Here is a 15,505-nt window from a genome sequence, read left to right as displayed (position 1 = left end):
ACATACTGATGATGGAACAAAAATCCCACTGAAAACAATTATAATCTGTTTCTTATAAGTACTAATAGGTGACAGAAGTTTTCTTCTGTGTAAGCAGAAGTCTAAAATATCGGGCTGACTGATTTAATATATACAAATAAAAAGACACTTTAGGGGCTATGGTCAGGATTCATGAGTTTTCATGAATAGACTGGTTTATTATATGAAGAGTAATTATCAATGATACTAGCTGAAGCCATCTCCCATGAACAGATCTGTTCTATGCTGCCTAGTGCAAGAGACGCCTTCTGAATTCACTTGGAGCTTCACAGTCCGATCCGGCTCAAAATCATGCTGAAACAAAAAAGGGCAGTCTATCCTTTCTTATTTCCCACTTATTTTAACTGTCTCATTTGGTGGAATTAGCTTTCCAGTGTATCACCTCTGTGATCCTGTTTTATCAGACTACACCCACACAAACACTCAATGCTAGGAAGGAACTTTTTTGCCCATTGCTGTCTTGCTTGGACAGTGTTACTAAAAAATCACTTGTCACAGATTTAGTACAAGGTCTTCTGCTGCTGCTGAAGATAAATGCAAGGAAAAAAAAGATAAAATTAGAATTTACATAAGTGCAAGCATTTAAAAGCGATTTAGTGATCTTCACTGGGACTCAAACCCATACTTGGTTAATTAGCTGTGCCGAAGCCCAAATTCTAATACATCCCTATCACTCAAACCTTAACAGCTTAAAAGAATGGCAGTAGTTATGAGCAAGGAAGGTGATGATGACATCACTTTTTAAGTTTACCAGGTATATTTCCCTTCCCCCCATACGAAGACTGTTTCATAAAACTATGTATATTCTCTTAACCACCACAGAATTTCAACTATGGATTTTTCTACTTCAAAAGCAGTTGTGTGTCAAATATTGTTAGATGAAAAAATAATCTGTCTAACACTTTCCTGACCTTTAAGGGTGATTTTGACACCAAGAATAAGAGATTCAGGTATCACATATATAGGAAAACAGATTGGTTGCAAAACAATTGGAAGGCTCCATGTATTACCAGGAAAACAAAATACGACTAAATCAATATAATAAAGCAAAGTTAATACTTTCCCTACCTCAATTTAAGATGTATATAACCACTTGCTCACCTGAAGCATAGTTTCTTTCTGTGGGACTGGGAAGGCTCGCTCTTCACATGATGATGGTTTGTGAGTGGGTGGAAGATCAATCCTGTAGTAAAGAATCAAATATGACATGTCATGTTTGTAAGGGTCAGTTAAATGGTCAAATATTATTTATGTAATTGCCAAATTGCCCAACACTAAATATTCTGGGACACACACCTCTCAGTCACCAAGGACAACAAGAACTAGTGTAATGGCTTCTGCGGGCAATAATTCAGCCATTCACTTTTTGTAGAAAAGCATCGCCTATAATTCGTTGTTTACCCTATAAGGTGTTAAGTAGATTGAACTTCCCCTCGTTACACTCCAGCTAATTAGGATTAGGGACTACTGTCATCTATCATGTTTTCTAGGCTATGAGATACAGCATAAGCAACATTTTTAACTATAGCCTCTCTTTAAAAAGCCTTTGAGAAAGCCTTACTATCAACTACTACATGCAAGACTTTTTCTACTGTAACCTTCTCAGTGAAAGCAAATGGTTCTAAGAAGTTAAATGTTCAAGACTATTTATATAAATATGCTTCAGCTTCAGAATTTAAGAGAAACCAAGAAAACAGCATTTCTAACCATATTAGAAATTACTCAGAAGCAAACACTTGACTCATCTTGCTAGCTCAGTGCAAATCAGGAAACTTATTTTATGATAAAGGCTCTAAGTTATTTTATTCTACTCCTCACTGAGTAAATATACAGACATGACAGACATTTTCATTTCTCATTCAATTTATGTGTTAACTGCATATGCAAAAAGACTTGTATTTAGAGATATTCAAAGCCATCGACACTTTTCATGCATGTTCTGAACAGGGTCTAGACATCATCCACTTTAACTGACAAAATCCTTTCAGACTTTTTTTGTTTGCTGCTATTTTATTCGACCATTTGGATGCCAAATGTAAATGAAAAATGTAAATCACATGCCTGCACCAGAGACTTGAAGAAACAACCAACATTCTAGAAAGCACACTAAGTTAGTAATTTCTAAGTACATGTCTGCGGGTGCTTGCTTAACTTTTTACATGTATCAGAATAAATATTAGCATGCCTTCACTTCTCCAAAGCAGTTAATTTGCTTTCAAAGCAAATCCACAGTTACTACAAACTAGTAGTCTGTGGCATCAGTCAAGAGGGAACTTTCTACTGTCCCCCAGTTAAATCCACAAGTTTTCTTTTAAAAAAACAACTTCTGAAGAGATAAAGCATTATATTACCTCTGAAGTAATTCTTACCATGTCCTTTTTTTTACAGAAATGCACGTGACTTCATATACGTCTACTCTGAAGATAGCCCTGAAATTATGACAGCTGAACAGCTATAGATAAACTCAGACGTTTGTGTTCCTGTGTAGAACAAATACTTTCTATATATTGCTTTCAATTGAACAAAAAAAAATTGTCCAACACATACTCACACTTTGTCAAGATAGGATGGCCTCTTTTTCCTTGGTGTCAGCAGCACTGTCACAAAGATGGTAATGATAAAAAGAGCAAGGACTGCTCCAATCACAGCCCCTGCTACAGCAACAGAAGATGTCTGCTTAAATGGCACATCTGCAATGTGATAGCACAGATTACACCTTTCAATACTCAGATAAGGTACATCAGCGTTGTTCTGAGAAATGCTTCTTCCTTTCACCACCAAATGAAAGCATTGTCCTGCACTAGCACTTGTGCAGTTGTAGCTCTAATCACCCAATTAAAAACTAGTTGAATTACGACAATTGATGAAATCATAACCTGATTTCAGAAGAGTCACTGACAACTTTTAATAAATGCTTTTATTTTCCATTTCAAGACAAGATGATGCTACAAAACACATGCTTTGCACTTGCATGAGCTAACAAGGTGTTAACTGAAAAATCTAGACAACTATGGCTTTATCTGCAATCTTTATTTCAAAATACACAAGTCTGCAGAAACCAAAAATGAAAACTTAAAATTGGGGCAAAAAAAAAAAAAGCTGTATTACTAGGAGCAATTAACATGCAAATACTTGGCTTACACTTATCAAACCAATCCCTAAGATTATCTATCATCTCTAGGACTTCACACTCCAAGCTACAAGAAAGTAATTTTCATAAACAAATTTTATTCGGGGGGAGGTGGGAGGGGTGGGGGGAGGGTGAGAGAAAAAAATGTGCCTTTTTACTTCTAAAGAGTTTTTCCTTTGACCTTAGTATTGTCAAATCTGACGTTTAACAACTCTCATATTGAATTAAGACACTTGTCAGTTTGTAAAGGTAATTCCTTTCATTATGCTTGGAATTCAATGTTTTAAGTCTGAAAACTGAAAACCCTGCTAGCATACTTTCATTTAAAACCATGAATCTCAGTGTTTCAAACTTGTATCAACAGGCTAATCAAAAAGTTGCACAATTGGAATATTCATATTAGCTGTACTAAAACTCTTACCTGTAAAATATAAGTAGCATACATTAAATAATGCTCTGATCTACACTGATTACTGAAGCAGAAAGGTTAACAGCAAAGGATTTGAAAATTAAGACAGCTCTATACCTACATTTCTAAAGCAGTCTACTTAAGCTATTTTCCAAACAAGACATGACCATCCCCTATTTGATCTCTTACCAGAGGGAATTTTGAGAGCCCTTCAGCTTTATGTTCTATTCACAGGTAAAAAACCTTAAACTATTCAGTATGTTTTATCAATGATCAGAATTCTAAAGTTGTTCTGCCTGTATGCTGGCAAGGTGGACAAAATAATCTTTCATTGAAAAAACAAAAACACTTAACATGGAATCTAAAGAAGAGATTCCTGTCCTCTCACTGTATATGAAAGACATGACAGGAATACTACCCTGAGATCACACTCACAAAGGTATGCCTAAGTATTTATTAATCTTGAATAAAACTGAAATAAGCTGCTTTTTTGTGACTTCCTTAAACTTAAGGAATAAAGTCAGAGTAACAAATTGCAGAAGCTAATTCACTCCACCAGACTAATGTAACATACCACCTTAAGTGATCATTGTTCTAGTTTACATAATGGCTTTCTTGGCTGAAGTTCTATTTCTGTCAGATACCAGCCGGTACACTAAGAAACTGTCCTGGTTTTGACTGGAATAGTCAACTTCTTCTCAGTAGCTGCTACAGTGCTGTGTTTTGGATTCAGCATGAGAATAATGTTGATACCACACTGATGTTTTGGGGTTTGCAGTCATGCTTATCCTAAGTTAAGGGAATTTTTTTTTAATTGTATCTCATGCTCTACCAGTGAGAAGGTACACCAAAGAAAGCATAGCTACGACGGGTGACCCAAACGAGCCAAAGGCACGTTCCAAGCCAGAGAATATCATGTCCAGTATGTAAACAGTTATCTAGGAAGGGGATCACTCTGGGTTCGGGGAGGGGGGTCTGGCACTGCTCAGCAGGTGGTGAGCAGTTGTATCATGCAACACTTGTTTGTTTGGTTTCTGTCCCCTTTTTTATTATCATTATTATTTACTTTTATTACTATATTTCACTTTGTTTTCAAATAGTAAATTGTTCTTATCTCAACATACAGGTTTACACTTGATTCTTCTCCCCGTTCTGCTAGGGTTGTAGGGAGAGGGAGTAGGTGTGGTAGGTCTGGTGCTTAGTTGGCAGCTGGGTTTAAACCACAGCAGAAACATAATTCCTAGGTTCTTATGAAGAACAGGCACGTGAATCAGTGGAAGGTCCACCTAATCGTTGCATTTTAATTGGCTTAGGTTTAGTTTATACTGGATACCCTCTTTAAGTGCAAAAGTTGCAAGTAACTAATATAGTGTTAGGTTCAGAATTCATGAAGAAGCTTTTTGGTCTTGTGATTACACTCAGAACTGAGTTTCTTGGCTGTTTCATACTAACTTCACAGTGCCTTTCTGGTAAATTCTGTTACAATGTTAAAACATCATAAATATTATACTTTCAAAGTCCAGCTATTGAAACCCATTTTGGGTAAGATGATAATAATCACCCATTTGCTACTGAACATCATGAAAAACGATGATATCCCACAGCAAGAGTAGCAACACACAGGAACTGAAGTGCAATCATCACAGGGCACACTGAATTTACCTTCTTCAATTGCTTTGGCAAAAATGGAGGCACAAAAATTTTATCAGTCCAACAAGGAAAACGATCAGAAACCCAGACCACCATGCCAAGGTGAAGAAGTCAGAGATCACCTAAAATGCATTGTGCCAGCTACACAGTATTTTAACCACCAGAAGGAGAAGGGAATTAATTCACTAGAAGAAATAGTTAAAGAAGAGCTACAGCAACCAAAACAAAACAAAAAAAAAAAAAAGAAAAAATGAGTTTGTTTTTTTTTTTAAAGCATGCAATTCCTGGATGGTAGATCAGCTGTGCTTTAAGTGAAATTGTTTGGACAGCAACTATCCCCTTTTATCATTCTCTTCTTAAAATGGTTTCTGAAGACACTTGTTTTATAAGCTTAGGGTCTACAAAGGGAAATACTAAAAAGCCCATCTTAAACAGCTTAAACATGTCAGTTCATTCCATCCCACCTCTGGGTTTATTGTGCTTTGCCATCTTCAATTTTTAAGAACATACCGTTGAAACATTTTTGAAGACTACCTATGTTCCAGAATGTAACAAAAAAGTTTATTCACACAACAGCCATTTCTACTTACAATCAATTCTGTTTACAGCAGACATGTTTGTACAAAACATTGCAACACACATAAGCCCTATCCCTATCACCAACTTCAATTCCAGAACATTTCATCTTCTTAACCCATAGATATTAAATATATATATATGTATTTTAAAAATCAAAACAAAAAATCCACAGAGACAAAAGCAAGATATCCCTTGTGGAAAACTGGTTTATGGTTATGTTTATTTCAAAGTAACACCATCTTTTAAAGATGATATATCAAATATTTTTATTTGAAGAGAGGTATAATCTCTTTATTCCAGAAATAATTCGGATCAGAACCTTCTGCTAGAAATTTAACTCCTTTCCTTGAGTTTGCACTCAAACTACAGATAACCACAACATCACTTGCTACTGTTCTTGAGACTTTGGTCAATCATGTATTAGTACTCCATTAATCCAAACACAAACTCAAGTTGTTTAGGAATGCTTTTCCATTTGAATTTCAAATGAAGCTGTTGTCTTAAACTTTCTTGAACACATGCAGTCATATGCAATCACAGTGTATTGTCTGCAACGCTCAACACAGCTATTTTCATGAAGCACTAAATGCTGTAAAGCTACCAAATATCATGAGGATAGAAAAGAACTTCCAGCATGAATGTTCATGAAGAAGCTGTGATTATGCAGCCTACATCACATCAAAGGTAGCAGAGACTTTCCTTTTCAGATTTCAAATACTAATAGCCTTATAAACTTCAATTTCCTCAAGCTAAACACTTAAAAATGACACTTCAAAAGATCTACTATTCTAAGTATGAATTTATAATTGTTCTGTAATTTCACTAAAGTTATTTCTTTCCTCCCTAAATAATCAGCAGATTTAGTCTGGCGAACCTGCTCAAGATAAAGTAGAACTACTTCAGATGTCAAACAAGATGTCCTACATATAACGGATACAATGTCATTTGAAAGAACAAGAACATGTTGTTAAATCACTATTGATTATTTGCAGGGAAAACAAATCCACTGTGGTGCAGAGACTGCACAAGTCATCAGAATTCCTGTTTCATAGATTCTGTATAGTTGCATCACTGGAAAGTGTGTTTTCAATATATGAAGTAGCAGTGCAAGTGTCCACTTCCCTACTAATAACCTGAAACTAGTTACCCTCTTCAAAGCAACCATTGTTACTTATTTGGAAGCAGCGTAAAACCGCTGTTTTAACTTCCAACCATAAAAACTCTAATGTTTTTTGGCACCTGGGAAAACAAGCAAATTCACATTAACCTGTAGCTTGGGAATCTATATTATTGTCCTTAGTTTTGTCCAGCTTTCAAATTCAATGGTAAGATTCCTGCAAAACCTCCGAAACAGGTCTCAAAAATTGCACCTTGTGTACTTGCAAGGAGTATCTTGTATGAGTTAATGAATTTTGACATCCTGTCAATCACAGGCCTAACAAAATACCTTACTATATGTATATACACACACTAGAATAAGCTTTAGAAATCAAGGACTATAAAAAATAACTTTTCATCTTATTCAAATACAAGCCTTTGACCTGTTTACAGTTACTCCTCAAAATTTTGTTCATAAGTTAGTTTCAGTGCAATGACTTAACTTTTAAGTATATAGTTACAAGAAGGCTCATTAAATTGCTAAGAGGTATTTATTTTTATGCAGAAAACCCCCTAAAAAATAAAGCTTTAATTCTGCTGTAACTCATTTTAATTAGTATACTATTTGCCATATAGAGGCATTAAGTTTACTGTGGATGGTACCTACACTGGAGTAATTCAAAGCCCCATCAGATTATATCTGATCATTGCCTTAGGTAAACTTATTTTTAAATCAGAGAACCAAGACAGCCACTTTTTATTCTTAAACAATATTGAATGGGAACTTTAATTTAGCCTTTTTTTACCTCTGATATAGACCAAGCACTCTGTGTTAAAACTCAAATCTTAACAGTAGTACAGCATTGGGAAAAAAAAGCAGCTCAAATACACTTTCCCCAAATTCAGTATTTCCATTGTTTCAAATTACAATATAAAAACCTTAAAAAAAAATCAGTTTCAAAAAGTTTATTCCTTCTTGTGTAAGCATAAACAATCTGAAAGTGACCAGCCAATGAAATGAACTGTAGATACACGCTTATTTTTCAGTGGCTACTACACATACCACTCCCTCCGAGATATTACCGCACCATCTAAGTGAGAAACGAAGTCCTCATCATCGTATAATTCACCACCCATAAAATTCAATCCATATGTTCCACCTTCATAGTAATCCATTCGTCTTTCATAACGTTCCTGGTACCTGTTAGTATTGTCTATATTGTTCAACTCAGGTTTTTCAGGGTCTTCTAAATAATCTTTAGATATTATGTTCATTGGATGCTTTATTTCTTTTTTTATACTGTCAGGGTAAGAATCCACATCATCTGACTGAAGAACATCTATTTGAGACTCTTTTTGCATATCTGACGGTGGAATGTAGCTCTTAGCAAAGTAGTCACCACGGAACGTCTTTCTTCTCCTATAGCAGAGAACTCCAGCCAGAATACTGAGAAGTGAGAGCAAAAGAAGCCCACCCACCACAGAACCGATGATGGTACCCAAAGAGTCGTCCTGCATTGTTGACAAGGTTGATGTTGGGAAATTTATTAGTCTAGGCTGTGTTGCTAAACCTGTGATGCCATCAGTCGAAGGATGCCAGGGAACCGTGGGCAGTCGAGTGGTAGTAGTAGGAGGATCTAATGGAAAGAGCAAAGAAGTAGACAAGACACAGAAAAGGCACAGAATGTCAATGCAAGCTAAATCAGTTAAGGGTTTATAAGAAAGCAAAGTTGATGGGTATGTTCTACAAGAATAGTTTTTCATTCTCAAGTTCATGGAACTACGAAAATCGTACCATTTCTACTGGCTTTGAAATAGTTTCATTAAATGTGGTTTTGAACTATGCTGCAGAAAGACAGAAAGTACAGGCAATAATCAAAATCATCTTCAAGTAGACTCTTTGTCCTCCTCAAAGTAAGGAGATGCAGCTTTTCTGCTCAGATTTTGACTGCTCATCATTCATTATTTACCTTCTCCATGGAGGAAAAACCCAAGCAGTCCTCTAACTTTCCATCTAGCAGTTAGGAATACTGGATCAAACTAATTGATTATGCCACAATTATTCCACACTAAATTTCCACTTCAGAAATTGTTCAGGGCATTAAGAATGAAAAACTATGAACTGTGTGCTCAGTCAGCAGCACATGAACTACTGATTTTAAGCTATTCTCTCCAAAACCATTTGTTTCATTAATACAACCTACTCAACCTCACCTTGGGATTAGTGAAAGAAGCACAGTTAAAAATGTCATGTATTAATCTCAAAGTAATATTTAGCTTGCGCAAGGAGCTTCTAGGTTTTTAAAATAATAATAATAGTAGTAAAAAGGAACATCAGAAGTTAAAATTGTTTCTGTGCATTCCCCTCCTAAAAGCAATTTGATCCCCCATGCACAAAGAAATTTCCATATTCATTCCTCCATATAAAATACCGATTTCATGTCAGGTTATGCACGTAAAATAAGAGACTGCCAGATACCACGCTTCTCCAGCATGCAGCTTTTTCCTTTGTTCTTTAGGTCTACTGGAGATGTGTGCATTTGTATTGCTCACAAGGTTCCAAGTCATGGGCTGATGACACTGAGAAAGCCTCCTGAGATTATACCAGTCAATCACAACATTTTATGCAACTCCAGTTCTTATACTGCTGTGCCACACTAAGTATTACTTTTTGCCTTGTGCAAGGCAAGCTAATTATCTTTAAATCAATAAATCAACACTAAACATGTTATTATAGCTTGAACCTTTTAGAGAACATATTACATGGACAGCCAAGTAGCTCATTATACCATGTTATTTAGTTAAAGCAAGATTCATGAAACTACTACTACCATCATATTACAGAGGCATCCTAAATTTAACGCCACAAGAAGCAAACCAGATAAAACTAGAGATCTGTCAGGCTTCCTATTATTTGACAAACCAAAATTAAACAGCCAGAAATAGAATTTTTCATTTTACTACTCAGAGGCAGACAATACAATTCTCTCATAGCAGACAGAATTGTCACAACCACTACACATCTTCAGACTGTATCTCTCTACTGAACACAGTATTTTAAGCTTGACATAAGTAAAGCTTTACACAGATTTTCAAAGCACATAAGTATATTACTTGACTATGTAAAAGCGATGATTTGTTAGGGAGCTATACATAAATGAAATTAATTGCACAGAAAACAGAAAACTGAATGAGGAAAATGCACTACCAAAATGAACAAGAGGAATTCAGATTATGATTTTAGTAAAAACTGATTTAAAGTAAGTTTGATAATTTAACAAAGAAGTAGAGATTAAGGAATTCAAGTTTACCAGGGTTCCATGTCCCACACATACATAAGTCACGAAGATAAACCCCACCTCCTTGAAGAGGTATTTGCTTTAGACACAAGATTTTTGAGCTCTATATATACTTGTTAGGGGTTTTTTTGTTGTTTTTTTTTGTTGTTTGGAGGTTTTTTAACTGCCTTTGTAATTGTTTCCCACGGATACTGGGGTCTTAAGTCCCATTCTCCACATCCACAACTGTGTAGCACTTGCATCCTGACAACTTTGATCAACACATATGTGAAGTAAGCACAATGGCAATTACACTCAATATATTAGAAAACCAGTGTTTTGCAAAAGTTTTTCCTTAACTTCTGATTCATCTACCAGTTGTCAGGTTGTCCAGCTGTATTATCTACAAGAACTAACTAGCACATTAAATTAATTGCAAATGTAGGATCAATTAAGTATTTGTTTTGATGTATTCCTAGAACATATAACCATGATACCTGTATTGTCAGTCAATACCTCTTACTGTTAAAGAATCACAAAATTAAAATTGTCCCTTCTTGTTTATAAGGTCAATGAGAACATGTGAAGTTCACTTCTGATATCACCCAGAGCTTTTTAAACATAAAACTAAACCTCTTTTTTCTTTTAAATTTCCTGTACCTAGTAAGTTTCCCAAAAAGAGAACAACATGAAGATCAGGAATGCCAAAGATTTTTATGTCTACCCCATAATATTTTGCTTGTAAATCACATCTCAAATGCTATTTCCAAATTAAGAAAATGTCACTCTTACCTGTTGTTATGAAAGACAATATTCTTTCACATCAGCAAGTTGTTTAATTATAGTATTTCACCTCATTACCAATAACTGTTTGAATTATTAATACTTTCCACAAAACATTGAGCACATAATTTTCATTTTAATTCATTCATATGGCACTTTATTAAAACGCAACAGTTTCCCACATTTGACTTAGGACCCAATGTTTGACAGTTCTCATCTCATCTCTTTCACTGATGTAGGCTTGTGTTGCTGCACAAACTACAACAATATATTAAAATATCCATGCAGATCAGGGAGCTGGAAGTGGCATAAATTCTAAAAAATATTTGGGCTTAGGTTAAATGCATCTTGATTTCAGTTTTTGTTTCTTATTGTTCTGGGCCCTGTTCAAGTCCTTATTACATGTGCCCTGCAGTAAAGATGGGGACAAGCAAAGACCACACAAAATTTCTTCTGTTTTTACACGAACTACCAACCCCATTAAAATAAGATACATAACTGAGGAAAGCAAAAACCAGTTTTCTAGTATCAATGTACTAAGTCAATCAACTTATTCCATACATACAAAGAAGTCAAGTTTCTGTTACAAAGGTTTTGACATAGTTTTCTGCCAAGTAAAGCAAGACTTGCTCTTTGCTTCAAATGAACCTCCAATACCCCCTCAAACTAAAGCAGCATAGTCCCTGTATACTGCTAAGTTTTCCCTTTGTGAATTATTTTCCAGATGTTTCCCATGAAAGCCAGTACCAATTTTCAACAGTGTCAGTATGGTATTTTCATATTTACGTTAAATGACTATTCTAGGATAGTTGTCTCAACTCTTACAATACAAACAACTTTGCCTGGGCAGGTGAGTTTCCACAATTAAGTTTAGTAGAGACATCCAATTAACACGACATGTTTCATGTCCCAAATACTGCATCTTCCCGCTTCAATCCCCCTCCAGTACCTCATTGTTCAAATGTCTGGGATCTACCTTTGCTTCTATGATAATTCAAAGCCAAAACCAAGCCCAGTGTCAGAATGATGAATGTGGAAAGAGATGGATGGAGCATTCTTAGAATCAGACCATTAGCTTTAAAATCTTAGGTTAAGTCCTGCCTCGATATCATCATCAACAAACATGTCATAGTAAAAAAAATCAACTAGAAAACACAGTATTTTTAAACTATAAGCCATTTGGAATTTAGCCCACTATGAAGTAATTCAGAGGTAAGGTGACCAGAACTGTAATAAGTAAGATAAATCAATACTGGCACACATCTCCTTTGGTTAAAATATGTCAGTTAAGCATTACAGGAAAAGTTCTGAAAGGAAGGTTTCCTTGGCTAGTTGTGTATTAATACAGACAGTAAATGTCTAGTTCCAAACACCAAAATAAAGCAGCTAAAAATAGTTCTCCCTTTTCGAAAAAACCAAAACACAACTCCCATACAATTCAAGATGCAAATATCCCTTCCTTTGCCTTCCACCAGACAAGGACCTGCTATCAATTACTTATAATCCAAAACTGAGTTGGCTTTGCACAAATTAGAAGACTTCTCTTTGCACTTCTCATTTTCCAGAGTGGAAAGTATCTGTCTGTCCATGTATTAACATGTATGTTTGCACAGAGACCTATCTACCTCTGCTACTTAAGCTGTTGTTATTGTTAAATTTCACTTACCTGGCAAGTACTTCAAAATTTAATAATAATTCAACACAGCTGGGTGTTATAAAAACAACCCTTTCTTTCAACTTCTGAAAAGCTTACATAGTAACTCCTTTATAACAGCAGGGAAAGTTGCCTTTCCATTGAAGAAGGCTTTCAGAGGGTCTGAGAAAAAATTATAGGGAAATTTAACATTCTTTCTTCAAACACTGTGACTTTGAAGTCAAGAAATAGATGAAGACACTGTGTAACCCTCTCCCCACAGTTTCTTGTCTACAAAGTCTGCATACTGGAGCTTTAGATTATTTTTCAGTGTGTACCCCCTACCTCTAATTTGGCAGCATGATATGCAGATAGATACCATCAATTTCTTTCATCAGAGCTAATCATCCACATTCAAAGTTCAGAGTACTTTTGCAGTTTCTAGCTGGGATTTCCACACACCAAATTGAAGATTTTGGTATTTTTGGGGGATACAACAGAAATCTATCATTAAGCTCAAGCCTTAAGAAATATTTAGGCAGACCATTTAAATTTCAAAGCATGCTATACCAGGGAGCAAGAAAGTTAACAGTCAGGATATCTTTGCTATACAGGAAGTCCTTTGCTATACAACAGAATTAAAAAAGTAGTTTGTACTTTAGCAAATAAAAGAGTGCCTGAATTTACAATGCTCTCTCAGAACAGAGAAAACACAAAAGTAACACCAAAGATCAGCCTCTGCTATGTTAATCTTGACAATGTCCACTCTACAAGGTGATCCTGTACTTACAAATCAGACCTTCCTAGGATTGCTGGCTGACAAAGGCTGACTTTACTTTTAACAAAACTTATGTCTCTCAAAGGCAGTCATGACAGAGGAAGTACGTCCCTATATCTCAATGCAAGTCTCACAGGTCACCTCCCTTGCAAGTGGAGAAAGGGAAGGTCTCAGTAGACAGTCTGAAAGTGAAGGAACCCAGAGCCACAAAAACAAAATTCAGTTCCTTGTTTAAGAAAACTGAGTAAATCAATATTGCAAGAGGAAGGGCTTTACATATCAAGCTGACAGCTTGTTTTGGAAAACCTGGTGTTATAGAACCAAGTCTAGAACCTCAACGCTTGAACCCCATGAGAAGCATGGCGTGCTTTTGCTGGAAAGCTACACAAAAGTTTAACTTTACATCACTGAATGAGTAAAAAACGATAGCAAAGATATCTGTGCCTTAAAAGCAATATAAAAAAAATATCTCTTCAAACACCATTTGGGTATTTATCCCTATAAAGATGCATCATCCCCTGTAACTAAAAAACAGCGAATTTACCATTTAGCCCTTGTCAACTACTTCTCTTTTATTTCCCTATTCCACTTCAAGACTGCTAACAAAGTTTAGGAGCACAACAGAACATGTTAAAAACAGAGCATTATTTTTTAAACAAGACCAAAAGCAATTTTTTTGCTCAGCTTACATTCCAATCCTACAACACATTTCAACTTACGTTTTTTAACTGTTAGAAAAAAACATTTTAACAACTACCAGCATTGTGATTGTTCAGAAGCATTAATCCTTTTTGACAGCTTCATAATTAAAATTTGAAACATGGTGTGATGACACAGCTTTGTCCACTTCAAACTTTCCCTCTATGTTTTATGCCAAGTTTTATACAGTGGATAAGAGCAAAGATAGAAAAATAAGCTAATTGTTTATTTCATGTTATTGTTGATTGCTTTACAATACAGCACTGCTGTATTTGCCATTACTAGACACCTGATCGGTTAAGTCAAATATTAAAGGTGGTAAGTGGTTTGATTATTTCATTGTTACTTGTCCATCCTGCATTATTTTAAGGGCATTTCAGTTATTTCAAGAGCCAATCACACTGAAAATTATTCTAAAGAGTTACAATCAAATGTGCTTAATATTTCTGTCTGAAAACAGTAAGGTTGTTACACTCATAATTGCCTCAGCTTTCTCATTTTTATCAAGTCTCCTATATAAAAAAAGTTAATCAGTTGGTTAGCATGTTCAACACAAAGTTTTAAAAAACTGAAATTAATTCGATATCAACTAAAGTATTTGCTGTCACTGGTGCACCTAACTAGAACCATGACTGTACTTCTAGCTAGCTGAGGTTCAGTGTTGGTGCTCCCTAAAACCAGCTAAGGTTTGCTAATTGCAATTAAATTACTGCAGCAAAACAAGGTTGCTGAACCAAGCTGAAAAGCAGCACACGTGTTAAACACTATCTGTCAGTTCTCACTGAAGACAGACTCCTGCAGCTTTACTCTCTCTGCAGTAAGCTTAAGTTATGTTACATTTGCCATAAGCTGAAACACAAGCTGTCACCACAGCCCAACTAGCTTGTACATCTCTTCCACTTTTCAAAGGCTTGATTCATTTTAGGAAACATCATATATGATTTCCTGGTTGGCCTATTTTGGTCAATTAGTTGCAAACATAATTTGAACGATGGCCTTATATTTTCATGCACAACAGAAATGGTAAAAAGCACGAGTTCTCCTTACAGCAGATGATGCTCACAGAACTGACAACTTGAAAAGTGGTGCACTTGAAACCCCCCTCTCTCCTGTTCCTGAGAGTTAGAATAAGGCTGAAAGCAGAGCTATAAACTGCATTGTTATTTTCTAAGAGTATTTCAATGTTACGTTCTAGATAAATATTTCACCCAGTTTAATTGACATTCTATTTTTTTTACTTAATACTTCTTGCAACATGCCAAGCTTTATAATTGTTTTGACACTGCTATGCAACCATGAATTCTTCTCCATAGAAGCTGCATTAGAACCAAGCGCTCAAAAGTAACTTCTCACAGAAGTAACTTTCACAACAATTTGCAGCACTTGAAGTCTTTTAAGTTATATAAAATTCTAGCTAATAAGTTGTTTA

General features: G+C 35.5%; 1 protein-coding gene across 4 annotated transcripts in view; it reads right to left on the bottom strand.

Annotated features, from left to right (window-relative positions):
* NECTIN3 (nectin cell adhesion molecule 3) overlaps nucleotides 1–15,505 on the bottom strand; it is a 62,682-nt gene that overhangs the window by 12,404 nt on the left and 34,773 nt on the right. For 2 of the 4 annotated variants that reach the window (XM_071561994.1, XM_071562004.1), the window contains 2 exons: nucleotides 2,591–2,729; nucleotides 1,141–1,222 (listed from right to left, as the gene is read on the bottom strand). In XM_071561994.1, coding sequence (XP_071418095.1) covers nucleotides 1,141–1,222; nucleotides 2,591–2,729 — 221 coding nt within the window. Of the gene's footprint in view, nucleotides 1–1,140; nucleotides 1,223–2,590; nucleotides 2,730–2,938; nucleotides 8,543–15,505 lie in introns of those variants that run through there. The other 2 variants (XM_071561976.1, XM_071561986.1) reach the window with 1 other exon arrangement.

Source organism: Pithys albifrons, chromosome 1 (genome assembly GCF_047495875.1).
Source record: "Pithys albifrons albifrons isolate INPA30051 chromosome 1, PitAlb_v1, whole genome shotgun sequence".
In the NCBI taxonomy this organism is placed as follows: Eukaryota; Metazoa; Chordata; class Aves; order Passeriformes; family Thamnophilidae; genus Pithys; species Pithys albifrons.
The sequence above is the reverse complement of the archived record's forward strand: the minus strand, read 5'-3'. Positions and strand labels throughout refer to the sequence as shown.